Source organism: Felis catus, chromosome D1 (genome assembly GCF_018350175.1).
Source record: "Felis catus isolate Fca126 chromosome D1, F.catus_Fca126_mat1.0, whole genome shotgun sequence".
NCBI lineage: Eukaryota > Metazoa > Chordata > Mammalia > Carnivora > Felidae > Felis > Felis catus.
In genome coordinates, this window is record NC_058377.1 from 63,689,379 (window position 1) to 63,717,371 (window position 27,993).

General features: G+C 37.9%; 2 protein-coding genes and 1 long non-coding RNA gene across 3 annotated transcripts; 2 read left to right on the forward strand and 1 right to left on the reverse strand.

Moving 5' to 3' along the window:
* Positions 1–144: 144 nt before the first annotated feature.
* LOC123380496 lies at positions 145–27,993 on the reverse strand. The gene is made up of 3 exons (XR_006586348.1): positions 27,942–27,993; positions 21,899–22,030; positions 145–591 (listed from the first exon to the last, which is right to left on the reverse strand). It is a non-coding gene; the product is annotated as an uncharacterized LOC123380496 (long non-coding RNA).
* LOC101094538 (olfactory receptor 2D3-like) lies at positions 9,545–17,187 on the forward strand. Its single transcript, XM_045038881.1, has one exon. It carries the CDS (start codon positions 12,739–12,741, stop codon positions 13,660–13,662), a length of 924 nt encoding a protein of 307 aa, XP_044894816.1. The 5' UTR covers positions 9,545–12,738; the 3' UTR covers positions 13,663–17,187.
* Positions 19,290–24,575, forward strand: LOC101097958 (olfactory receptor 2AG2-like). The gene has a single exon (XM_045038880.1). The coding sequence runs from the start codon at positions 23,075–23,077 to the stop codon at positions 24,005–24,007; it is 933 nt and encodes a 310-aa protein (XP_044894815.1). The 5' UTR covers positions 19,290–23,074; the 3' UTR covers positions 24,008–24,575.

The window sequence follows — 27,993 nt, forward strand, 5'->3', positions numbered from 1 at the left end:
ACCAACCATGTCGGTGTTGGGGGAAAATGGTGCCACCCCAATCTTTCATCCACAGACAGGGGATCTCACATCCCTGCTGTTCAGGCAGCCCTTACAGTATAGTAAGGGCAGTTAGCTTGCTGTGTACCACAACTCCCCTGCATTTTTTCTTTGGCATGTGGCTGGAATCCAAAACTCAAAGTCTTAAAGAACACAGCACCACACATATCCATCCCCCTCCTCCAGAGTACAGCCCCTCTATGCTGTGTCTCTGAAAAACAGTCCCACGCCTACACAATGTGCAGAATCTATGGTGTAGCACCACTAAAAGCAGCTAAAGTTTTATTTCCTCTGGGTCCTCTGGTCCTCTGTCCACTATTGATGAAAGGCCTTTTGCTGGCACCCGCAGGGTCTTTTGGCCTTGGGGAGGCCATATACCCTCTTCCAAAAGTACTCTGGGGGGGATGTTCTCTCCTAATTCACCTTGGAGATCTCTGGTTGACGCTATGTATTCTGGGGCCAGCTCCCTCATCCCCAGGAGGGCACAGCACAGCTCTGCTCCAGAGAAGGTCACTGTGCAGTTCCAATATCTCAGAGTTTGAGCTCCAAACACTGTTTATAAAAACAAAAAACAAACAAACAAAAAGTCAAAAAACAAAAACAAAAACAAAACCCCTGCAACATTTAGTACCTCTTGCTCCCCGGTCCATGGTCCACAGAAGCTTTCCTCTTATGTGAGCCTGATGCTGCACTGTCTCAACCCCTCTCTCTTCCTCTCTTTTTTTGTCTCTCCACAGAAAGGGTTCCCTTCCCCTCCGCAGCACCACCATTTTTCCTCTCCCCCAATTCACTTCTACACCCCTCACACCTGCCATGTTGTCTGCCTCCAACCATGGAGATCATTATGACAGTCCACAGATCAATTTCCTGGGTGCTCCAAGTGATCTGAACACGTAGCTGTGTTCGAGGGAGTAGGAAAGCCCAGGGTACCCCTACTTCTCTGACATCTTAACTCCTCCTCCTGTATGCATTTTAACATAGAGGATATTATAACATATTTGAAGGTGTAATAAATGGAGGAAAAACAAAATCAAACACAACTAAAAAAACATCAACTTGTATTGATATTTCTGAAGAACAATAAAAGAAGCTTCCTGCTTTTGCTATTAATTCTTTAAAAGTAATGTGACTTTCTCCCACAACTATATGGTCAATTAATCTTAAACAAAGAAGGAAAGAATTTCCAAAGGAAAAAAAATAGAAAGTCTCTTCGACAAATGGTATTGGGAAAACTGGGCAGCAACATACAAAAGAATGAAACTGAACCACTTTCTTATGCCATCCACAAAAAGCAAATTCAAAATTAGTTAAAGACCTAAATTGAGAACAGAAATTATGAAAACCCTAGAGGAGAACACAAACAGTAACCTCTTTGACATTGGCTGTAGCAACTTCTTACTAGATATGTCTCCTGAGGCAAAGGCAACAAAAGCAAAAATGAACTCTTAGGACTTCATTAAAAAAAGCTTCAGTTCAGTGAAGGAAACAATCAACAAAAGTAAAAGGCAACCTATGGAAATGGCATATCTGATAAAGGCAACCTATGGAAATGGCATATCTGATAAATATATAAAGATCTTATCAAACTCAACATCTCAAAAATGAATAATCCAGTTAAAAAATGGGCAGAAGCCATGAATAGCCATTTTTTTTCAAAGGAGACGTGTAGATGACCAACAGACACATGAAAAAATGCCAACATGATTGATCATCAGGGAAATACATATCATAACTCCAATCAGATATGACCTCACACCTATCAGAATGGCTAAAATCAATAATGCAGAAAATAGGTGTTGGCAAGGATGTGGAGAAACAGGGACACTCATGCACTGTTGGTGGGAATGTAAACTGGTGCAACCTCTCTGGAAAATGTATGAGGTTACTCAAAAAGTTAAAAATAGAACGACCCTATGACCTAGCAATTGCATTATTAGGTATTTATCCAAAGAATACAAAAATACTAAATCAAAGGGATACATGCACCTCTATGTTTGTAGCAGCATTGCCTACAATTGCCAAAGTACAGAAACAGCCCAAGTGTCCATAGAGTGATGAATGGATAAAGAAGATGTGGGGTGTGTGTGTGTGTGTGTGTGTGTGTGTGTGTGTGTATACTCAACCATAAAAAAGAATGAAATTTTGCCATTTGCAGTGATATGGATGGAGGTAGAGAGTATTATGCCTAGGGAAATAAGTCAGAGAAAGACAAATACCATATGATTTCACTCATGTGGAATTTAAGAAGCAAAACAAATGAGCATAGGGAAAAAAAGAGAGAGAGAGGCAAACCAAGAAGTAGACTCTTAACTATAAAGAACAAACTGATGATTACCAGAGGGAAGGTGGGTGGGAGGATGGTTAAAATAGGTGATGGGATTATGGAATACACTTGTTATGAGCACCTGGTATTGTATGGAAGTGTTGAATCACTAAATTGTACCCCTGAAACTAATATTACACTGTATGTTAACTAACTGGAATTTAAATAAAAACTTAAAAAATTAAAGTAATGTGGACTTCTTGAGGAATTTGATTCTAGAATATGGCCCTTGATTATGTGTTGGATAAATAGAGCAATGACTATGTAGTCAGATGCTTATTTTCATTATGGCTAGTGGATTTGGTGTCATGATTAGTTTTTTCTTATTCCAAGACCAAAACAGAATTCTTTGTATTTTCTCTTAAATTTTTATATTATGGCTTTGACATATAGATTATTGCTCCATCTGTAATATATTTTGTTTTATATTATGATGTAGTGATGTAATTTTATTTTTATGAAAACATATTAAAATAAATATAGCTATGTATTTAGTATCTTTCTTTTCCTAACTGAATTGAAATGCCAACATAATTATTTATTATGTTCTCATATCCATTGATATGACTTATCTTAATGAGCTTCTTGATATAGAAGTAACCTTACATTCCTGAAATATAACCCACTTTTTAATGATGTATTATTTTCTTAAGGTGGTATTGATTCTGTTCATTAATATTTTTCAACAATATTTATAATTATTTTCTGTTGGGATGAGCACTGAATGCTGTATGTAAGCCAATTTGACAATAAATTATATGTATAAAAATAATTATTTTCTATAAATTCAGTCTTTATTTTATGGATTTGGGATGGTTTCCCTATTCAAAAATACACAAGAGTAATTAAGTAAAATTTCTGTAGTGGATGGTTTTGTTTTTGTTTGGGTGAAGTGGAGAGATACTGTATGCCACTTGATTTTTAGTTCTCTTTTTTCTTACAGAGATCCTGATTTTTCTCCTTTTGCTTCTTTATTCTTTCACTCCCTAATCCCCAAGGTTGCTTCTCTCCTAGAAATTATGCCTTTCCAAGACTGCTACTTTCAATCACACACATTCTTAAACTCTTCCCTATGGTCAGTTCTCTGATCTTTCAGGAAGTTTTTTGTTTGTTTGTTTGCTTGCTTGCTTGTTTTGCTCTGTTTTTAGTGTTTCCTTACTAAAGAAGGACCTTCTCTTTTAGGCGATGATTATAGATCAGTCTTGAGCTTTCTATTAGCATTTCTTTTCTTTTTTTCCACCCAGATTTCATTGGACTGTTACAGCATTCTGAAAAGATTTACATCAGGAGTATAAGAGGTGGTTTTCTGGGATTTGGTGGGATTTTTTTCTCCCTAATTTGGGTAATTTAAAGCTTAGGCATTCTCTGTATTTTAGTTAAAATAAGCACATGATTTTTGTAGTTTATTATTTTTTTATTTATTGCCATTGTAAGATACGCTATGAGATTTAAATTTACACAGACATCATTTATTTTCACACTGTCACATTTATTAAATATATATGTATATATATTTGTAAAAAAAGCTTGATATTTTTTATCAGTTTTGAAAAATTCTCAACTATTACCTCTTCAATGTTTTTCAACCTATTTTCTCTTTTCTCTGAGACTTCAGTTATACTTGTTAGACTATTTTTCACATATTTCACTTGTCTCATTTTTCTTTTTTTTTTGTCTTTTTGTCCTTCAATCCAGATATTTTCTTCTTTAAAAAAATTTTTTTTTAATGTTTATTTATTTTTGAGAGAGAGAGAGCGAGGGAGAGAGAGAGAGACAGGGTGTGAGTGGGGAAGAGGCAGAGAGTAAGCGACACAGAATCTGAAGCAGGCTAGGCTCCAGGCTCTGAGCTGTCAGCACACAGCCCCATACAGGGCTTAAACCCACAAACTGTGAGATCACGACTTGAGCCAAAGTTGGACACTTAGCCACCCAGGCACTCTCTGATATTTTCTTCTTATCTGTCTTCTTGTTCACTGGACCTATCTTTGTCTATGTCTAATATGCTGTTAAACCATCTTTTGTGTTATTTTAATAATTTTATTTTTTATATCTAAAAATTCTTTATTTTGTCCTAATGTTTTAATCCCCTGATTAAATTATCTAGTCTGTCATCTAATATAAATATATTTTTATATGTTTATTTATTTATTCTGAGAGGGAGAGTGCAAAAGGGGGAAGGGCAGAGAGAGAGGGAGACAGAGGCTCCAAAGCCGGCTCTGCGCTGACAGCAGAGAGTCCAATGGGAGCCTGAACCCACGAACTCTGAGATCATGACCTGAGCCAAAGTCAGACGCTTAACTGATTGAGCCACCCAGGTGCCCTAATATAAATATTTTTTAACTGACAGTATTTGAAAGATTATATCTGATAACACAACTATTTGGATTTCCCATCTTGGCTCATTGTCCCTCATTCTCTTCCTCGCTTCCTTACTTTCTCCTCTCCCTCTATCTTCTTCCTTTATTTTAAGAAGTAGTTCTGGTTCTTATATTATGGTATGCCTTATAATTTTATTTTGCTGAGTCTGTGACATTGTGCAGGGAATATTGTAAAGCTAATTTGAGGTTCTGATATGTTACCTTCTCTAAAAGACAACTTATTTTGCTTTCATCAGGGATTTAGGGAAAGAGAAGATTGTCTTATGCAAGTTAGAGATTGAATTGACTAAACGAGATGATTTATATATTTCCATTTCACTCCCCATTCTAAAGTTATAGCTCTTCAAGTAGCCCAAGTAAAGATTGGGATCACATGTGGTAAGTCTTAAGCCCCTATTTTTATCTCCCTCATCCCCACATTTTAAAACTGTTGAGGGGTGCCTGGGTGGCGCAGTCGGTTAAGCGTCCGACTTCAGCCAGGTCACGATCTCGCAGTCCGTGAGTTCGAGCCCTGCGTCGGGCTCTGGGCTGATGGCTCAGAGCCTGGAGCCTGTTTCCGATTCTGTGTCTCCCTCTCTCTCTGCCCCTCCCCCGTTCATGCTCTGTCTCTCTCTGTCCCAAAAATAAATAAACGTTGAAAAAAAAATAAATAAAACTGTTGAAAAAATTTTCTCAACTTTTCAGCTTCTCAGACCCTACTTTATATTGAGTTTATCAGATTCTCAGCTGCTTCTTTACAATCCACAGACAGGAGAAAAAATAATTCTGCCTATCAGGCCCACGATATTGTTCATCTTCTTTCTCCAAGATCTTTGTCTCTTGAGGTCTTATGGATTTATAACTGCTTTTGGTGGAAAGGTTGGTCTATAACAGGTATCAAACAATTACTAGAATTGGAAATCTGTATTTGTATTTTTATATTTCTCAGTTGATGTTATCATATGCTTCTTATTCCTTAGTGTTCAAAAATACTTATATTGCTTGGTAAAACTCTACAACGGTATTATATATTCCTCATTAATATACTTCCATTTATCATTTGCTATTATTTTATTTGCAATTTTTGCATCTATAATTGAAGGGTAAATTTCTATCACTCTGTGTGTTCTCTTTATCAGATTTTTGCATTAGAATTTGTCAATAAAATAAAACAGACGAATATACAGCTGAATTAGATATTTGATAATTGTGTTTTCAATAACATTTTTCGTTTGCTCAAAATTTGCTGATGTTTTGTGGATCCATATTTTTGTAGGGAATATGATTCTATGCCACATCAGACTTTATCCCAGTACCTTTGGTGGGAATGCCTATTGCAAAGAAACTTTATTTTTATTTTTAGATGTGGGCAAGAAATCATGTATCCCTAATAACTGTTAGGATAAGGGTGACAGTGGTGAGAACTATGTGAAAAGCTATAAAGAAATATGTTGAGTGTCTGGATAGAACCTCACCCATGGCCAACACTGCTATGGATTTTAGGTAATTAAAATCTATAAATTCTCATTGTTTTTATAAGCACTCTGTATAAACACTTTTTGGGGTAAACATTTGCGTTTCCTTTTACTTACAAACCACACATTTTAATAATAACAATTTGATATCAGAAGTGAGGTGTTAAAAGTAGCAGTAAAATATAGAATTAACTGAGTCAAGTATGTGGGGTGGAGGAAACAAAGAACTCACTCTTATTGTAAAGTTAGGAAAACCCTTGTTAGATTAGCTGTTAACATAACCACTTTGCCTCATGTATCTGGGAATTCTTTTCTGAGTCTACTTTCTGAGGCTACTTAGTTACGGGAAATGTTAGAAAAAACCCACTGTGTTGAGTTGTGTTGGTAACATTTTATAATTTTCATGATGACCTTCTTTTCTTTTTTCTCATCCCCTCCCTCTCCACTCCCTTTCCATCCTCCCCATCCCCTCCCCTCTCCACTCCCTTTCCATCCTCCCCATCCCCTCCCCTCTCCACTCCCTTTCCATCCTCCACCTCCTGCTTCTCCTTTTCCTTCTCCTCCCCTCCCCTCCCTCTCCTCCTCCTCCTCCAGCTGCTGCTGCTACTTCTTCTGCTTCTGTTTCTCCTCCTCCTCCTCCTCCTCCTCCTCCTCCTCCTCCTCCTCCTTCTTCTTCTTCTTCCTCTTCCTCTTTCTATAATTTCGAGATTTTGAATCGGGAAAATTTTAAGAAATAATACGCTATAATATGAAACCTTAAATAAACCATAGTTTATTCATTTAGACAATTTATTGTGGATCAGTTATCTTACAAGAGTGCTCTTTTCTGAGACAGCTAATTATACCTGCCAAATGTTCTATTTTAAAGTAAACTTTTATATTAAAGCATAACATATCTGCAGAGAAACACAGAAATTACAGGTGTATAGTTCAATGAATTTTCACATCATGAGCACAGCCATGTGATCAGCACCCATTTTAAGAAACAGAAAATTACTAGCATCCCTGAAACTTACTCCTTGTCTTTTCTTCATCCCTACACTCTACTACTTTATGAGATAGCTACTTTATGAGATAGTTTATTTTCCTTAAAGCATATATAAAGGATAAGAAGAAGGAAATATTAAAGAGAGGTGTGGTTGGGGTTACAGCCATGGTAGTTATACACATAACTCCATACTAGTTTTTCCAGCACTTGACCTAGACTGAGTTAATTTCTCTCTCACATCCACTGCTAAAATGATATGTTCCAATCAGACTGACTCTCAGAACTTTTGGCAGAAATCTTGGTCAAATATGTTCTATCTCTCCTTTTATATTTGAACAAGGGGTAACAGTGGGAGCTTTTCATAATTATGTTAAGATCATAAAGGGAGATTTTCTTAAGAAAATGGTGACACCTAGAATGATAGAATTTAAAATAAAAAAAAAGAAATGTAAACTCAGACTTCCTGTCATGTTAAACCTTTGGATAAATCCTATTCTGTATCCAGCTCTCATCAGTTATAAGAGCAATAGATTTATTTTCAAAAAGGTTGAGAAGGGTTTTTGTTTCTTGAAACTTTCAACATCCTATTTTTTATCCCCTGGTATAATTTAAATATTAAGAATTATCCATTCCTTGATGTTTATATAGAATACATCTGTAAAACTATATTTGCCAGAGTCTTATCAATTATAAATATTTTAAAACCAGTATAGTATTTCCTATGGTTGTCAGTCTCTTTATATCTTTCCTTTTTTTCTCAAAATTGGAAACTCAGAACTTTTTAAAAATTGTTTTTTTGTTCCTAGATATTCAACAATTTTTCTAAATGAGTACATGATATTCTCTTATAATTTTTAAACTATTCTCTATTAACAGATATACTTGTATGACCTGTTCTTGTTATCTCTATTTCTTTTTTTTTTCTTTACCAAGCTCTTAGATTCTAATATGAATAGTTTATTAATGATTTGATTTCACTGAAACAAAGACACTTTTAAGACAGAAAAAGGAAGGAAATTGGGATAAGCATGAGATAGGATTTAAATGCTCATCTAGAGAATTTGGAGTTTATTTCATTAGATGTGGAAACCATTTACTTTGGAAGATTTATCAGTTAGTGGAATATAAGATGTTTGATTCTAGGGTGTGGCAACAAGTTAGAAGGATATTGAAATAATACAAGCAGAACTGAATGACATACTAGACTAGCAAGAATGACAATGACAATGAAAAGTTAGAGATTTGAAAGATGTTTGAAAGAATGAACTTGATGATTGATCAACTTGCAGAAACAAGGAGGATAAAAGAAGTCAGAGCTGATTTTATATTTTAAGGTCATGATGGTTAGGAAAAGTGACAGTGGAATTTCCAAGAATGGAGTCCCTAAAGTTAAAAATGATTTATGGAGTAAAATTTAAATTCCAAATATGTTGATTTTGAGGCAGAGGCAAAATGTTTTACTGTAAATATTGCAACAATGTGGACAGAGCTAGAGTGTATTATGCTAAATGAAATAAGTCTGTCAGAGAAAGACAAATACCGTATGTTTTCACTCATGTGTAATTTAAGAAACAAAACAGATGAATATAGAGGAAGGGAAAAAAAGAAAGAAGGGGAAGCAAACCGTGAGACTCTTAACTATAGAGAACAAACAAAGTTGGTAGAGGGAGGTGGGTGGGGAACGGGCTAAATGGGAGATGGGTATTAAGGAGGGTACTTGTGATGAGCCCTGGGTGTTGTATGTAAGTAATGATTTCCTAAATTCTATACCTGAAACCAATTTTACTATGTATATTAACTAGCTAGAATTTAAATAAAAACTTGAAAAAAATATCCAGGAAAAAAATTGAAAACGTAAGATTCAAGCTAAGAATAGTGGTCAGTTGTCAGATGACTTTTGAGGCAGTCTAGATATAGGTGATAATTGAGCCAACGGATGTAAATGAGATCCATAAAGAACAATATGTAAATAAAGAAGGAAGAGCAGGAAACTAACTTTGAGGAATATTAAGAAGTTGCTGATAAGAGCGCCTGGGTGGCTCAGTCGGTTGAGCTACCGATTTCGGTTCAGGTCATGATCTCACGGTTTCTGAGTTTGAGCCCCGCGTGGGGCTCAGTGCTGACAGCTCAGAGCCTGGAGCCTGCTTCTGATTCTGTGTCTCCCTCTCTCTCTGCCCCTCCCCCACTCATGCTCTGTCTCTCTCTGTCTCAGAAATAAACATTAACAACAACAAAAAGTTGGGGCACCTGGGTAGCTCAGTCAGTTGGGCATCTGACTTCAGCTCAGGTCATGAACTCACAGTCTGTGAGTTTGAGCCCCGCATCAGGCTCTGTGCTGACAGCTCAAAGCCTGAAGCCTGCTTCAGATTCTGTGTCTCCCTCTCTCTCTGCCCCTCCCCTGCTCATGCTCTATCTCTCTCTGTCTCAAAAATAAATAAAAACATTAAAAAAAAAAGTTGCGGATATTTGCACTACACTGCTTAGCTTCCTGTCCACCTGATTCCACACTATAGAAAGATAGCGTATTTGTTTATTTTCTGTGTATACCATCAGCCTCTGCCTTACATTTTCCCAGATCCTAATTCTGTGGTGTGTTCCATTTATGGCTTTTTCTGTGGACTCAGACAGAGCATGGTTCCAGAGTATATTTCTAAAAATAGAATCCGCACTCCTATTCAGTAGAACAATATCAGGGCTGGGCTCTAGAATCAGATTACCTGGGACTGAATCCTGATTCAAAAATTTACTATTTCTGTAGCCCTGGAAGTTTTTTTTTTTTTTTTTTAAATATATTCACTGACCCTCAGAACCCGTATTTATAAAATGAGTATATTAGGAGACTACTTCTTTGAAACTCTTCTGAAAATTAAATAAATTAATAAATATTAAATGCTTATAAGGGTGCCTGGAACATATTAAGTGCCATGAAATGTAAGTTTTTAGTCCGTGTTGTTATTATTATGATTAGAGGAGGAGGAGGAGTAAGCTCTGCTACCTAGTGTGCAAGATCCTATACATGATACTTAGGTTCCTGTATCTCTTACCAAATCCAAATATTCTATATTACAAATTTAATCTAGTAATCTGAGTGTTAATGATAAATTTATGACAACCGTATAGTCAGCAGTAGCATCAGACTGAAATTGACCTTAGCACCATGTTCACCCTGCTGACAGAGATGCCATTTGCCCCTTAAATCTGATTGGTTGTTCTACTTGGATCTTGAATCCTCTCTTTTATTACAAATCTTCCTAAACTTAAAGAAAGTTGGCTGGAACCTTACTACAAGTCTTAGTTCTTTCTGGTTTGTTTTCTAATTGACAACATGTGAAAATCTTAACCTCAGCCAACTTTAGGAGCCAAGCCATTTATGAACATGTTTGGGATTGAGGATATTTTCCTTTGTCTCTTGAATATTGCTTGGATTTCTCTGTGGGGAGTCCATCTACATGATTGGATTTTTTAGTACTAGCTGCTGCAGTTGGAATTGTGACTGAAATAAGACTGAAGATTTAAAAGCTCAGATGCCAGAACAAGACTCTAGGGCTTTGGATTCCAATACTGGTAAATGATATCTGTGTGACTAGTAAGTTACTTTGCATTTCTACACTTCAATTTCCTTATCTGTAAAATAGAGATTGAAAATAAACTTCCTCATAGAATTATCATGAAGATTAAATAAACTAACACATATAAAGTACTTAGAACTATGCCAGACTCATAGTAAGCATTCAGTAAGTGTTAGTCATTATCATCAGACACAGCTGGAACTCCTTGGTTGAAGAAGGCAGACTTGTAATAATATTGTCTTCATCAGGTCTCCATCTCACGTCCTATATTTCTCTTAGTTTAGGTTCCTGAAAGAAAAGGCTAAGAAAAGAACTTTGGTGCAGATAGCTTATTGCAAAAGTGATTCCAGGAAGTGGTATAAGGAAACAGTAAGAGTGAGACAGGAAACAACTAAACACCAGTGAAGTTTGGATTATTGAAGTTGATACTCTAGACCATGCATTCTGTATGGGGGCAATATAAATCCCAAAGTTCTTAGAAGAAGAGAGAAATGTTAGACATCGCAATGTTTGTGGTCCTCTAGAGGGCTGCAGTATATAAACAGATGTACAGTATATCTGTGCTATTCAAATTTCATTCTGAATTCATCTAAAACAAAATTCTGAAAAAGTCCTTCAGGGACTATAATAATAATGATAATAGTAATAGTAATAATAATAAACATGGCACAGACAATGGGGACTTAACTCCATAGAGCTCAACCTGTAAGAATCATACAGAGTGCTTCCCAGAAATATCTGGTGTCTTTATTCATCAGTTTTCCTTTGCACTCTGGTTAAAGATTGTCTTTGGGGATTAACTTGCCCATACTTCAACATCTTGGGCAGAATGCTAAAAGACAAGGTGGGGGAGCTCTTGACTTAGAATGTCAGCAGTGCCAAGCAAGTCAGAATTGTCCACTACAGCTGATGCTAAGGTCAGAGGTGAGCTGAAACTGGGCATTATGGAGTAGTAAAATTCACTAATATCTAGTTCAGAAGTTTAAGCTCCTGCTTATTACTGGCTTTTTTTTTTCTTGAATAGGGCCTTAGCCACTGAAGTCTTATTATGTTACATTTCTGAATGTCACATTTTTTCATGATACTTTTCCTTTTAATCATGTGAAATATTTATACAAGGGCCAGGATTATGATCCATGGGTGTATATTTTTCTTTTCTTCCTTTACCTTGTTTGGATTGCTACTTTAGAAGCCTCTTTTAAAAATGGTATGGAAGGGGTGCCTGGGTGGCTCAGGTGGTTAAGCATCTGACTCTTGACTTTGGCTCAAGTCATGATCTCACAGTTGGTGAGATTGAGCCCCACATCAGCCTGTATGCTGACAGCCAGCGTCTGCTGGGGATTCTTCTCTTTCCTCTCTCTCTGCTCCACCCACCCACTGCTCACACATTCTCTCTCTGTCTCAAAATAAATAAACATTAAAACAATAAAAAATAAAGATGCTATGGAAAAAAAGCCAGAACTAATAGCTGCAGTTTATCTGTTGGCTTTGAAACCATATTTGAAACTCCTACTCTATTATGAACAAATTTATTATTGACCTCTGTGTTTTGATTTTGAATTATAAAAGCAAAAGTGGTTTTATTGACTAAACAAGTTCACCTCATTCTCAGACTGCTAATCCAGGTAAATACAAAATATTTATTGAGAAGAAAAAAATTAAATTGATCCAAAGACAATTCCCCGATAACACTTCACGGTAATTTAGCAATATGTAAGTATGTTGATATCAGGATTAGTTGAGAAGCCATTTCAAGTAGGATACTCAGCCTACCAAATGGATCAAGCAAAGAAAGACGTGCTTAAAAAGTATGTAACAGCAATATGCATCCTAATGCCAACTGGCACCTACCAGGAAGCATCTGAAAACAAATAGTCCAACAAGGTGCACTTGTTATCATTGTGCTTGTTTATAAAGATTGTGAAAACTGAACATTCAGAATGCATGTGTTTTCTTTCTGATGACAGGTAAACAGGAATAAACATTAATGGGAGAAGGAAACCAAACTTCTGTGGCTGAATTTATCTTGCTGGGACTTTCACAGGATCCAAAGGTCCAGATCCTGCTGTTCTGTGTTTTCCTTACCATTTACCTTCTCTCTGTGTTTGGAAACCTGCTTGTAATAATCCTCATTCAAAGTGACTCTCGACTTCACACTCCCATGTACTTTTTCCTCAAAAACTTGTCCTTTGCTGACCTCTGTTTCTCTACAAGCATTGTTCCTCAGATGTTGGTCCACTTCCTCATAAAAAGGAAAACCATTTCCTTTGCTGGATGCTCACTGCAGATAATTGTCTTCCTTTTAGCAGGGTGTACAGAGTGTGCACTTCTGGCAGTGATGTCCTATGACCGCTATGTGGCTGTCTGCAAGCCCCTGCATTATTCCACTGTCATGACCCAGAGGGTTTGTGTCCAGTTGGCCATAGTGTCTTGGATCAGTGGGGCATTTGTATGTTCAGTGGACAGTGCATTTACACTGTGTCTTCCCTACCAGGGACAGAATATAATTAATCATTATTTTTGTGAACCTCCTGCACTCCTGAAGCTGGCTTCAGCAGACACCTACAATGCTGAGATGGCTCTCTTTTCAATGGGTGTGATTATCCTCTTAGCACCTCTCTCCCTCATCCTTGTCTCCTACTGGCATATTATCTCAACAGTGATTCAGATGCAGTCAGAGGAGGGGAGGCTCAAGGTCTTTTCTACCTGTGGCTCTCATCTCACTGTTGTGGTTCTCTACTATGGCTCTGGAATATTTGCCTATATGAGACCCAATTCCAAGACAATGAATGAAAAGGATCAGGTCGTCTCTGTGTTCTATTCAGTTATGACTTCCATGTTGAACCCCATAATTTATAGCCTGAGGAACAAGGACGTGAAGGGTGCTCTCAGGAGGCTGGTTGGAAGATAGTCTGCCTTCAGAGGCAGTGATTTCTGACATTTTTCTTAAGCACTTGGAAGATTATGACTGACAACAATAGCTCTACTACTATCCTTGTCCTTTCTTTCCCTCACTTTATATGCTCCAGTTGATTTTTCTTCTCCACACATATTCATTAAATGCCTATTCAGTGCAAGCATTGTGTCTAGAACCTCACAATATGTAAAACTTTGTGTCTTCCTTAAAAGGTTTCCTTACCTCTGGGTCAACAGAGTCATGTTCTGTCTTGTACTCTTTTGTTTTCTTATGGTCTCTTTTTGTAGCTCTTTCCTGAGGGAAATATTTTCCTAGCAAAGTAAACTCACCGTTGAAATGTTGGACCAAGGGAAAAAATGGATTAATCTCCCTGAACATATTTCTAGCATCCTTCACCTATTAATGAACTGGAAAACCCAAGTTGTCATACAGTCACCTGTGGGCTTGCTGAGGTTCTGTTTCCACGTTTCTGACTAAATCAACAGTGACTGGTTAAAAAGTCAGCATTCTTTTCAGACATAAGGATGTCTTATGAGATATACCCATAGATGCACTACCTCAAACTGCCTTATTTCCAGTTAAAAGTGATTGAATCCTATAGTGTTTCTGTAACTTTCAGGCCCTCCTTGGCAATGAATTTAACTGTACTGCATGATGACCCTTTCTAAAGCATTCCTTTCTTCTTTCTCTTTTCTCCTTCCTCCATTTTTTTGTGGATGATTTTGTGCATAGTGTGTACAGGTATGAAAGAGTGTGCAAGTATGTACAGTTGTCTGCATGTGTATGTGTGTCTGTTGTCTGTGACATGTAAGCTTGACTATGTAGAATTCTCTACCAATATTATTGAATCGGATTTCTTCTCACCCCTTTACTAAGTACTATATTATCTTAGGCCAGTCTCACCTGTCCCCTAATTATTTTCCATGCCCTCCTCAGTTTTGTAGCTGTCTGCTACAATGAGTAGCAGAATAAGTTTGAGAGTGATTTCAAATTTATCACTTTGTTCTGGAAGGAGTAGAGAATACAGGTGAATTCAACCTCAGAAAATAAAAGTAAATGTTTCCTTTTTTGATTATGAAAGGAATAATGTGAGAGTATTAAAAAACAAAATCACACATAATTCCCCCTCAAGGAATAAGTCCTGTCAACATGTCAATTTTATCCTTTCAGAATTCTCTCTCTCTCTCTCTCTCTCTCTCTCTCTCTCTCTCTCTCTCTTTCTCAAGAATGCATGCAGTGTTGGCGAGGTAATAAAAATTAAAATTGCTTCATGTACGTGAAGAACTTGAATAAGTCTCATTGCTTTGAATGGGGTTTCTTTTTCCTGATACATTTCACTAACCCCCCAGTGAAAAGAATCTGAATAAAGATCCTGCCAACCTTCTTCCGAATGGATATGAATCTGTAGAAGACTGTTAGCCCAGAAGGTTAGAGGACAATAGCATAATATTTAAACCAATTATAGAAAGTTTGGGGTTTGATAATAGGGGCAGGAGCTCCAAAATGTCATTACAAGATTTGGTACTGAAAGTGGCTGGTGTGAACAACCACCAGAAATATTTTGGACAGGAAAAATTAATCACTGAATTAAGGTGAGATTGGCAAATTGGGGCTGGGGAGAAGGAAAGAAAAGAGAGAAAAGACAAAGTAAAAGAGGTAAGTCCAAGATCTAGGTGTCAGTAGGTTTGGTTTCTCCTGAGTCCTCTCTACTTAGTTTGCATATGGCAAGCTTTTCTCTGTGTCCTCACAGGGCCTTTCCTCTGTGTACTTGTACCCCATATATCTCTTTGGGTGTGCAAATTTCCTTTTCTTATAAGGACGCCCCTCCAATTAGATGAGGGCCCACCATAATGACAAAGTTTAACCTAATCACATCTTTAAAGGCCCTATCTTCATTAGCTGGTCACATATGCCTCCCCCTTAATAGTTTTTCCTCTGTTGGGAGGTCGCTTTTAAGCCTACCAAGTGGTTCTATTGGCCTGAGTCCCTTTTACAGAGACTTGGCTAATTCTCTTCCATAGGATTCACATAAGGCCAAGTGGAGTCATGCTTGTTCCTATTTCGTTAAATTCTGGGAGTGTGGAATGCTGTCTCTTCTCTTCAACCAGGGAGACTATACCAGTCCATAATTGACCTTAGATTTTTTATTTGTGAAGAAGGTACTTGTTCTAACATTAATCAAATTCCAGATTAGACACAAAAGTGCTTTTGAAGCTCTTGTCACTTGAGGTGAGGGGAAGCACCTTATTTTCTCATGGAAGGAAGAGTAAGAATATCTTCAAAGTATTCCTCTCCACCAGCTTCCAACTATCTCTATTTTCATACCATAGTAGGGTTTAAGGTTTATTGCCTATAAATCATCTATTCATCACTTCCATATAAGTTTTCCCTAATGTTTGGAATTTGGAGGTACATGAAAAATGCCTCCATGGATTTTAGATAATATTTCTGTTCTATTAAATTAGTATACATGCAATAATCTAGCTGAAATTCTAGGAAATTCAGTCAGTCAAGTAGTACCATTTAAAAATAATGTACTGTGTTATATTTATTTACTCTCCATGACACTCATTATTCACCCATTTTTTAAATCTCTTCATCATTTTGTACATTCCAGTAAATTTAAGACTATACCTTTGAGCAATGTCATTTATCTTAAATATTATTGTCTTACAATAGCGCAGTTAGGTCAATGCCTTCCACATATGCTTGTGACCCTTATCGTTTCAGGGCAGTTTGACTTCCACTAGCGACTATAAGCATCTTTTGCATCCGGACTTTCTTTGGCCGATATGCCAGTTCTGCTCACATGCCCAGAAGGCCTGTGGCCCAGGGAATTAATGTCCCCTGCAGCAACCAGGACTTGGATGATTGGTGACAGTTGGTGTCTGAATACCCCAGATCCTTCACACCTTAGGTGCGATATACGTCTGAGGTACATGTTCTACTCTTCTTTCTCAGAGTTCTCCAGGAGGATTAAGATCCAGTTGCCCACAGTAACTTGCTTGATGACACAACCTTTATTTGTTCTTTTGCTTTTCTGTCCCACTTCCCCATCCTATTAGTTTTAAACTATAATCACTCCCTAAATGAACTTTTTTCATTCAAATCCTTGCTCATGGTCAACTTCTGAGGGACCCAGACACACTCATTGTTTATAAATTATGTTTCCCGTGCTACAAATTGTTTCAGCTGCATGCTATCTGCTCAGTCCTTTGATGTTAATTAAAAACTGTATCCTCTGGGTGTCTGAATTAAGGAGGTAAAGAAAGGGAAAATATGGGGGAAAACTCTGACTTGGACTAGCTTCTGTACCATTAGATGATATTTTTCCATTTTCTGGTCTGGGAAACCTCTTTATTTTGGAATTAAACATAAATAAAACTTAGCCTAAATTATTTGGGTATGTCAAGTTTTAAATTCCCAAGTTGGAAGCAAAACTTGTTATTTACTTTTTTAATTTTTAAAAATGTTTATTTATTTTTGAGAGAGAGAGAGACAGAGCACGAGCAGGGGAGGGGCAGAGAGACAAAGAGACACAGAATCTGAAGCAGGCTCCAGGCTCTGAGCTGTCAGCACAGAGCCCGATGCGGGGCTCAAACTCATGGACCATGAAATCATGACCAGAGCTGAAGTCAGACACTCAACTGATTGAACCACCCAGATGCCCCAAAACTTGTTTTTTAATATATTCTTTGTTAAAATATAGAGTTGGTGAACATTTCTTCTAAATCTTGTCCTATAACTTTTCTTATCTCTAGTTTACTGACCTGAAGTCAGCTGTAAGATACACTTATATCTTCATGAATATTTTATTTGTTTGTTTATTTATTTATTTACTTTCTTGTTACCAGACCAAATATTGAATTTAACAACAATTATAGAGTGAAGGTACTATATAGAGATTGCCAAATTGGATTATAGATAATTGTTACTATTTAGTGTTATTTAAAAAAAATTTAAATATTTATTATTGAGGTATATAGCTGACATACAATGTTATATTAGTTTCAGGTGTACAACATAGTGATCCAGCAATTCTATACATTACTCAGTGCTCACCACAAAATATAGTCACCATCTGTTACCGTACAATGTTACTAAAATATTATTGACTATATTCCCTATGCTGTACTTTCCATCTCCTTGACTTACTTATTTTACAACTGAAAATGTGTACCTCTTAATTCTCTTCACCTATTTTGCCCATCCCTCAACTCCCCTCTTCTCTGGCAACTGTCAATTTGTTCTCTACATTTATGTGTCTGGTTTTTTTTTAAGTTTATTTATTTTTGAGAAAGAAGGGGAAGGGCAGAGAGAGGGAGAAACATGATCCTAAGCAGACTCCACACTGTCAGCACAGAGCCAGATGTGGTTTCTATCTCATGACCCCTGAGACCATGACCTGAGCTAACACCGAGAGTTGGATGCTTAACCGACTGAACCACTCAGGTGCCCCATGAGTCTGAGTTTTGTTTGTTTGTTCATTTGTTTTGCTCCTTAGATTCCATATACAGGTGAAATCATATGTGTTTTCTGGTATTTGCTGCTGGTATTTGTTTCTCTGTCTGATGTATTTCCCTTAGCACAATACCCTCTAGGTCCACCTATGTTACAAATGGCAAGATACCATTTTTTTATGGCAGAATAATCTATCACTATATAGATATATATCACATATTTTTTGTATCCATTTATCTGTGGATGGACACTTGGGTTGCTTCCATCATCTGGGCATTATTTATATATCTTTTTGAGTTAGTGTTTTCATTTATTTGGATAAATATCCCTACTGGAATTACCAGATCATATGCTATTTCTATCTCTAATTTTTTTGAGAAACCTTTATACTGTTCTCCACAGTGGTTGCATCCATTTACACTCCCACCAATAGTGTATGAGGGTTCCCTTTTCTCCACATCCTCACCAACACTTGATACTGCTTGTCATTTTGATACTAGCCATTCTGACTCGTGTGAGGTGATATCTTATTGTGGTTTTGATTTGCATTTCTCTGATAATTAGGGACATTCAGCATCTTTTCATGTGTCTGTTGGGTACCTGTGTATGTTCTTTGGAAAAATCCCAGACAAAGCTGGAGGTATCACAATCCTAGATTTCAAGATATACTACAAAGTCATAGTAACCAAAACAGTATGGTTCTGGCACAAAAACAGACACATAGATCAATAGAAAAGAATAGAGAGCCGGCAACAAACTCATATTATTCATCTATGACAAATGCGGCAAGAATATATAATTGAGAAAAGACAGCCTTTTCATTAATGGTGCTGGGAAAACTGGATAGCTACATGCAAAAGAATGAGAGTGGACTACATTCTTTTACCAGCACAGAAATACACTCAAAATGGATTAGAAACCTAAATGTGAGATCTGACCATAAAACTAAAAGAAACATAGGCAGTAATCTCTTGGACATCAGCCTTAGCAACATAAGCTACTCTGATATGACTCCTCAGACAAGGGAAGCAAAAGCAAAAATAAACTATTGGGACTACGCCAAAATAAAAAGCTTCTGCACAGTGACAGAAACCATCAACAAAACAGAAATGCAACCTAGTGAATGGGAGAAGATACTTGCAAATGATGTATTCAATAAGGGTTTAATATAAAAAATATATAAATAGCTTACACAACTCAACACCAAAAAAAAAAAAAAAAAGACAATCTGATTAAAAAATGAGCAGAGGACCTGAATAGACGTTTTTTCCCCATGGATATTTTAGTTGGAATTTGACAGCAGCTGTGGTAGAAACCTTCATTTGTTCACTCCTTTATTAATTTAGCAAACATTTATTGAGTACACTTATGCAGTGACCGTGCTATGAGCTAGAAATGTGACTGGGAACAAAACAGACTAGTTCCTGCCCTTCTGGATTATGCTAGCGTGGTGTGCTACCAGATTAACACAGAGATCAGAAGAAAAAAAAATATTCCTGCTAGTATGGAACAAAAAAATCTTTAGCCTTTTTGCACCAAAAGAAAAGGAATGTGGGAATTTGGTGAGTTTAAAACAAACCCAGTAACAGAAAATAGTATGTATTACAGGATTTGGCAAAGAAGATTTTGGTGATCTTGAGACAAAGTAGGTCAGTTCAGTCAAGTAGGGCATTTGGCAGGAGGTGATACAAATGGGCCGAGGAATACAATGCAGAGGTGAAGTGTGCCACAAGGTGTGCCATGAAATGAAGTCTGAGCCATAAAAACACCTACACTTGATGCCGTAGGATCTCTTTCCTTTCAGACTACCCAGAATGGAGAGTATTATTGTCAACCTGGGAATCACCTACTGAAGATGTTGTAGGCTCCACCAAATGAAAAGCCTGGATCCCCACCCAACCCCACAGAAGAGAGCAATTAAGGACAGCTCCCTAAATAAGAAATATGCATTGAACTGTTACCTGTGTGAGAAATACAATTTTATTGGGTTATGCTACTGTTACTTCTGGGTTTTCTGGGCAAATGTTCTCTTTGTGTATAATGAATGAGCAATTAAAGTAGCAGTAGACCCAATTATTATAAATGCTTTTTGAAAAAAAAATATGGCAAAAAATGGGAGGCATTTAGAGAGATAGTCCAAAGGAAAGAAAATCCAAATTGTTGTTTGCCTGAACAGGGAGATCTTGATCATATCTGGAAGCTGATGAGGTAGCAGGAAGAGCTTATAAAACAAGAAGAACATGTATACAATGCAGCACATGAGACAGGCAATGAACATGAGAATTCAGAATCAAGGTAACAATTACAGAAGATATTGTGGGAGTGTCCTAGAGCTGACACAAAACCGACTTTAAGATCTGGGACAGGACACTGACCAGGAAAAGGACCCTTCTTCTTGGTCTGTCCAGTCAGAAATTCAGAAATGGGCCATCAGTGCCGCCTTAGGGGAGGATAGAGGATACCTGGGGCATCTGAGCTCATTTAGTGAGAGAAAAGAGCAGGGCTACCAGGCCAGGAAACATGCCCAAGAGGACTCATTAACATCTTGTTTCCTGGACCAGCACTTCCAGGGGAGGCCATTTCAGCTGAGAAGATAAGTCCCTGTGAATGTAGGAATGGAATAAAGCAGAGGGGGGAGGGGTCATGGGAGAGGAGCCAGAACAGCCTCCCCAGAGACAGTGAGGCCAAGCACAGCAGGGTCTCCCTTGGGGAGCTCTTCCAATATCTACTTCTTCCAGATTCCTGCTGCTCTCATCCTTGCTCCCAGACCCTAGCAGGAGTAAATGGCAGTCTGAGCATCTGGACCCAAGAACTCAGCCTGACAACTTCTCCAGAGCTGGATGGGTTCTTGACCTAGGGAACTGAGTGACAGAAACAGTTTCTGCTAATTCTCTATGGGTGTGAGAGCAGGAAATCCATCACTGAAGTAAGAGCGCCACAGAAACTACCCAAGGACTGAACTAGCCCTCTGTCTCCACTGCATCTCCAGAGAAGACCTTTAGAAGAATAGAAGGACCAGAAGGGGCCCTGACAGCTATATTGGTCAGACTCCTCAGACTCTTAACCCAGCTTAGCAAAACTTCAACCAGTTGGACACTGCTGGAAAAGCCTCACCCTTTCCCCATTTCTACAGGAAAATCCTTCACCTTCAAACAACCCACAGGGCCGTTTGCACGTTTGGCCATCTGGGCTTCTCACTACCTGAGGTAAGGGCTTTGTCTCTCTGTCAGGGAAGTGTGCAGCCTCTAGGAATGCTGAGTTGAGAAACAGAGCCCAAAACAGACCCTAAGAACTTAAGCCACTCTGTCTTCCAGATTCTCTAGTGCTTTGGGGCCTGTACTTGATCCTAATGCCCTCTATTCTTGGTTTTCTAAACATGAAGAAAAATCAGTGAAAATGATGAAGGAGACTGTGCCACATCCCAGGCCAGGGTGTCTGCTTCCTGGTGGAAATACCAGTACCTATCTTTAGCACTCCTGGGCTTTCTGCCCTCTGCTCAGAGATTTTTGCCCCTATCTGGTAAAAAATGTCTCCAAAGGGCCATCTAAGAGCAAATGATATGCCCGTCATATGCTCTAATAATACCTTTTGTGCCATTAAAATCCTGTGGACCCAGAAGAGACCCGTAGGGGAACCAGTGAAATGTCCAAATATAGTAGCCACAGTATAGGGGAAAGATTTAGAGAAACATGCTTCTCTTACAGATTCTTTAACACATGTTCAGAATTGGATTTATCTGCCTAGTTCCCATGATGCATGACATCGATACCTGTCAATCCCAAGTCCCGGTCTCTTCTGACTTTTCTGGGGTGGGATACCACATTCCAAACGTGGCTTTCCAGAACAGGAGTTCATCCTCCCTACCCCCACGACCCTTCAATCCAGTGGAGATACTCTGGTCCTGCAAGAAGGAGAGTGGGGATCTGGGTCGGGTGCACAAGAGGGAAGCTAGGATTAATGAGCCTGATTACAGCATACAGCACATGCTCTATTGTTGCCGGCACCTTTCACCGTTTTCCCCAAACACAAACACTCTGATATTCCTGGGCAGAGCCTCATCAGTTATCAGATTTTTGAGTTTTCCCAGGCTCACATGTTGTCATAGCCTGTAAAGAAACACCTATGTCCTTTCATCCAAAAGGTTTAGCTCGTAAAACCAACACCATGTCAAACACATCACCCCTTAGTCTGAGACAGTCTAGAATTCCTTCTCTCTCAGGCACATGGAGAGTGTGGAGCTGGCCCAGAGAGGTGACTAAGGTGGACGTACTTTAGCTCTTCCCATGATGCTTCCATCTACAGCCTTGAGTGCTGCAAACAAATGTGGACATAGGCTGTATGGAAAATGAGTGGAAGTGCTTTGTTGAAAAAAACATTTCTGTACCTGCTTTAGAGTTTTATATTCAGAATAGGTCTATTAGAATACTAACTGGGCATGTAAATCAGTCATCAAACATTATACTTAAACCTAGGTACAAAAATAATCAAGGGCTTATGTGTTAGAATATTACTTTCTAGTACATAAGCTACCTTTAAGAGAGGGATAATTTAATCATTCTGGAAAGATACTTGTCCAGGTTTGGTGTCCTGAATAATACTTTCGTGTATTGACCTCTCAATGTTTAGTTATTACTATGATGCCTGCTCTCCATTTAGATGGTTCTTTCATCAATATACAATTAAAAGTGTCAGAAACGGAGAGATCAAGAGTTAAAGTCAGAGTCCAATAGGAAAGGCAACACCTCATTGTATTCATGATACCTCACAATTCCATGTCCCTGTCTCTTCTGACTTTTCTGGGCTTGGGTACAACGCTCCAAATGTGGCTTTTCCAAATGGGAGTTGGATTCAATTAGAGTCCTGTGATGTTACAAACTAGGGACCACCTTTGCAAAAATTCACTGAGAATGTGTTTGGTTCTAGGCAACTAAAGAAACAATACAGAATGGAGTACTGGAACTCCACCCTGGGCAGTGGCTTTATATTGATGGGGATTCTGAAAGACAGTGGGTCTCCTGAACTGCTCTGTGTCATAATCACAGTCCTGTACATGTTGGCCCTGACCAGCAATGGCCTGCTGCTCTTGGTCATCACAGTGGATTCCCGGCTCCACGTGCCCATGTACTTCCTGCTCGGGCAGCTCTCACTCATGGACCTCCTCTTCACATCTGTTGTCACTCCCAAGGCGCTCATGGATTTTCTGCGCAGTGAAAACACCATCTCCTTTGCGGGCTGTGCCCTTCAGATGTTTCTGGCATTGATGCTGGGTAGTGCAGAGGACCTGCTACTGGCCTTCATGGCCTATGATAGATATGTGGCCATTTGTCATCCTCTGAACTACATGGTCTTCATGAGGCCAAGGGTCTGCTGGCTCATGGTGGCCACAGCATGGATACTGGCATACCTGAATGCTCTAGGACATACCTTCTATACCATGCAGTATCCCTTCTGCAAAGCCCAAAAGATCAGGCACCTGCTCTGTGAGATTCCACCTTTGCTGAAGTTGGCCTGTGCAGATACCTCCAGATATGAACTCTTGGTGTATGTGACAGGGGTGATTTTCCTTTTGCTCCCTCTTTCTGCCATTGTTGCCTCCTATGCACTAATCCTGTTTACTGTGCTTCACATGCCCTCAAATGAGGGGAGGCACAAAGCCCTAGTCACCTGCTCTTCCCATCTGACTGTGGTTGGGATGTTCTATGGAGCTGCCACATTCATGTATGTCCTGCCCAGTTCCCTCCACAGCCCCAAGCAAGACAACATCACCTCTGTTTTCTACACGGTTGTCACTCCAGCCCTGAACCCCCTTATCTACAGCTTGAGGAATAAGGAAGTCATGGGGGCTTTGAAGAGAGTGCTGGGAAAATACATGCTGTAGACACGTTTCACCATCTAGGGAGAGCTTATGGCTAGCCCTCAAAATTTATTCGTCTTTGAAGTCAGAAGAAATCTGCTAATACTCATGGTGCAAACACTATAACTCAGAGTGTATCTTTTAATAGAAAAATGAAGAAGTGTGACCTGACTTCTGAAATGATTTTGTGTGTCTGTATTTTTACCATTTTACTTTATTTTATTTTTTCAACTACAGTTGACATAGAATGTTACATTAGTTAGGTGTGCAACATAGTGATCTGACAAGTCTATACTTTATGCTGTGTTCACCACAAATGTAGCTACCATCTGTTACCATACAGCACCATTACAATATCATGGACTGTATTCCCTTTCATCCCCACTGTACCTTTTATCCTGGTGATGTATTCATTCCCAACTGGAAGCTTGTATCTCCCACTCCTCTTGACCCATTTTCACCATCCTTCCATCTGTTCTGGCAACCACGAGTTTATTCTCTGTATCCATGGTCTATTTCTGTTGTTTCTTTGTGTGTTCTTTTGTTTTGTTTTCATTCCATGTATAAGTGAAATCATATGGGATTTGTTTTTTCTGCCTGACTTATTTTACTTAGCATAATACCCTCAAGGTTCACCCATGTTATCACAAATGGCAAGATTTCATTCTTTTTTATGGCTGATTAATATTCCACTGTATGTGGATGTGTGTTTGTGTGTGTGTGTGTAACATCTTCTTTATCCATTCATCTATCAACAGGCATGTGGGTTGCTTTCATATCTCAGCTATTGTAAATAATGCTACAATAAAAACAGGGATGTTTATATAGTTATGAATTAGTGTTTTCATTTTCCTTGGATAAGTAGCCAGTAGTAGAACTACTGGATCATATGATATTTCTATTTTGATTTTTTGAGGAATCTCCATACCATTTCTACAGTGGCTGCACCAATTTATATTCCCATCAGCATTGCACAAAGTTTCTTTTCCTCGCGTCCTTGCCAATACTTACTTTTTGTCTTTTTTATTCTAGCATTCTGATGGATTCAAGGTGATATCTCATTATCAAATGCTCTTTTAAGTCTTTTTTCCATCAAGAAATTTATAAGAAATGATCTGTATTGTATTTAAAATTTGCCTACTTCCCCATGTAGCTAACAAGTTGAATGAGACAAGGGACTTTTACCAGTTTTGGACATGACCTCTGACTTGAAAGTCCATAGTGGACCAACGTATGAACCAAAGAAAAGAAAGTTTCAAGTGGGAAAGCCTAAGCAAGGCCCATATCAAGGGAGCAGACCTTGAGATCTGCACAAATTTTAGACACCTGACCTTGTTAAAAGATCATGTAGGCAACCTAATTAATGCCCAAACTGGTAGTAGTTTGTATGGATTTGTATCATGTTCTAACTTCCTTTCTCCAAACAGTCATTACAGAAACTGACCCACCTGGACCCTCCAACAGATGTTTTTGTTTGACTTTGTTTTCGATGTGGAAATTTTTTATACTGCCTAAAATCCAAATATTGCTGAAATGAACAAAATAGAAAGGACATCTCATTAGCAAGGTCCATTGGAAACAATGCTTACTCCTTGGCAGTAAACAGAACAGACAAACAAACAACTGGTTACAGTCTTGAAATGGAGCTAAATTGCAGAGGGTTCATATGCTTAATATGTGTGGATGTGTGAGTCTGTGGATGTGTATTTGTGCTGAAAAGGAGAGGACAACATATCAATTAATTTTCTAGTGGCTTAAATATGCTGTACTACTGCCATTTGTTTGTAAGCCTGGAAATAAACAAAATCTGCAGGTTGTTTTGAAGCTTCAAAATAACATGATTCATCCAAGTGGCACTATTTTGGGGAATATTGCTCTTTTTGGAAATTTGCTAATGCTTTCTCTTTAAAAAATAATAAAAAGTTATTAAAAATTAATAACAGCACTTTCATCTGTAAAACTAAGGACTTTTAAAAAATTAATAAAATTAGGGATACTAAAAACAGGCAAAAACCATCTAAAATCTTACCCAGAGATAACCTCCACACTTTTTGATACATTTTCTTTCATTTTGAAGGCAGGCATGCATTTCACTGAGTTTATATGTGCACATAAAGTAGAGATTTTTTCACTTATTAATACATAGTGAATTTTTCCCCTACATTATTTGGCAGCTGTAAAGAGCAGTGACAAAGAGGCTGGGGTCAGTTGTCAGAGGACCGAGGTTCGAATTCAGTATGCCCCCACTAACATAACATTGAGAATGTTTCTTAACCTCTCTGTACCTATCTGCAAATCTCTAAGCTGTATATTGGCAGTAATAGTAAGACCTACTTCATAGTCATTTGAGGATTAAAGAAGTTAGTAAACATAAATGTAAGACATTTAGAATAACACCTGGCATAGAATGAGTATTTAATAAATCTTAACTCTTCTGTGAATAAGTAACCTTGAAAATATTTTTATGTAATGACATAACATTACATCATGTGGATGCTTTGTAATAGAATTGGCTATTTCATCATTGATATACATTTAGTGTGTGTGTGTAAAATAGCAATGTTGACCTCTGAGTCAACAGTGATTGATTTTTTTCCATCAGAATAAATTCTTGTGAGTGGAATTACTAAAACCAAAGTCAAAATCTATTTAATATTCTTGATATAGAAAGATGAATTAATTTTTTACATATTAAACGTTCTGCATTTTTACCAGCAACATATAAGTGTACTTAACTCATTTTCATATTGAGTTGAACAGTTTTTATTAATTTACTAGGTATAAATTTAAATATATTACTTTAGTTTGCATAATAGATAAATTTATATTTTTCTTTTTGAGTTTTTGGAGTTCTTTACAGATTAGGGACACTGATAATTTGTTATGTTTGTGGTAATAACTTTTTATTTTTCAAACTTGTGTTATTTTTCAAATATCTGCATGGTAAGGATTTGTAGACACAGAAGTACTGAAAATATTTGTGTAGTGAAATCTATCCATTTCTTTCTTTTCTGTTTTAAGTAATTTTACTGCTAGGATGTAATTTTCTACTCTCTCTTTAGGTAACAATTTATATATTTTATTTTTTCTTCATAATTTTATAATTTGTATTTAACTTTTAGAATAAGTTTCTAATTTATCTTGATATGGTGAGGTTTTAACTGTTTTCAAAGTTGTCATTTTCTTTTTTTTGTAATGTTTATGTATTTTTGAGAGAGAGAGAGAGAGAGAGAGAGAGAGAGAGAGAGAGAGAGTAGGGAGGGGCAGAGAGAGAGGGTGACACAGAATCCAAAGCAGGCTGCAGGCTCTGAGCGGTCAGCACAGAGCCTGATGCAGGGCTCGAACTCACAAGCCCTGAGATCATGACCTGAGCTGAAGTCAGACGCTCAACAAACTGAGCCACCCAGGTGCCCCCAAAGTTGCCCTTTTCTTTACAATAATTCTTTTCCATGAATTTATTTTTTAAATCATGTATTATGTCTCATAAACATAGTATTAAGGTACATTTCTTGGCTATCTGTTCAGTTCTAGCTTCTTTCTCTCCTTGCTCTAAGGATATTTGATTCTGTCATCTACACCTCAAAAACCCATTGGTAATTTGATCATGAATATATTCAGCTGGTAAAGGAACTTGTAATTTAGGATTTTTTGCAGTACTCAGCTATGCCTTCCAGAACATAGTATATACTACTCCACCTTCTGAACTCAATCTTCTTTCCTTTCTGAAAATGACTCTTTCACACGTCAGTCTCAGCTGATTATCTTACCCCATATGTACTTAACTTGGAATAGAATGTGGAGTGTGGGGTAAGAAAGAGAAGAGAAATAAGAAAGGCCAGCCCCTTATCTTTTTCTCTTCAAACCTCCCACCCACGTGTATGTACCTGTATGTTCATGTTTGGTTTCCCCTTTAAAACTATCTATTAAAGGCTGACCCCTTCACTAGTATTTCACCTACCAAAGATTTTGTTCCTGCAGAGTCTCTTTAATCTTAAACCATTTTCTTCTTC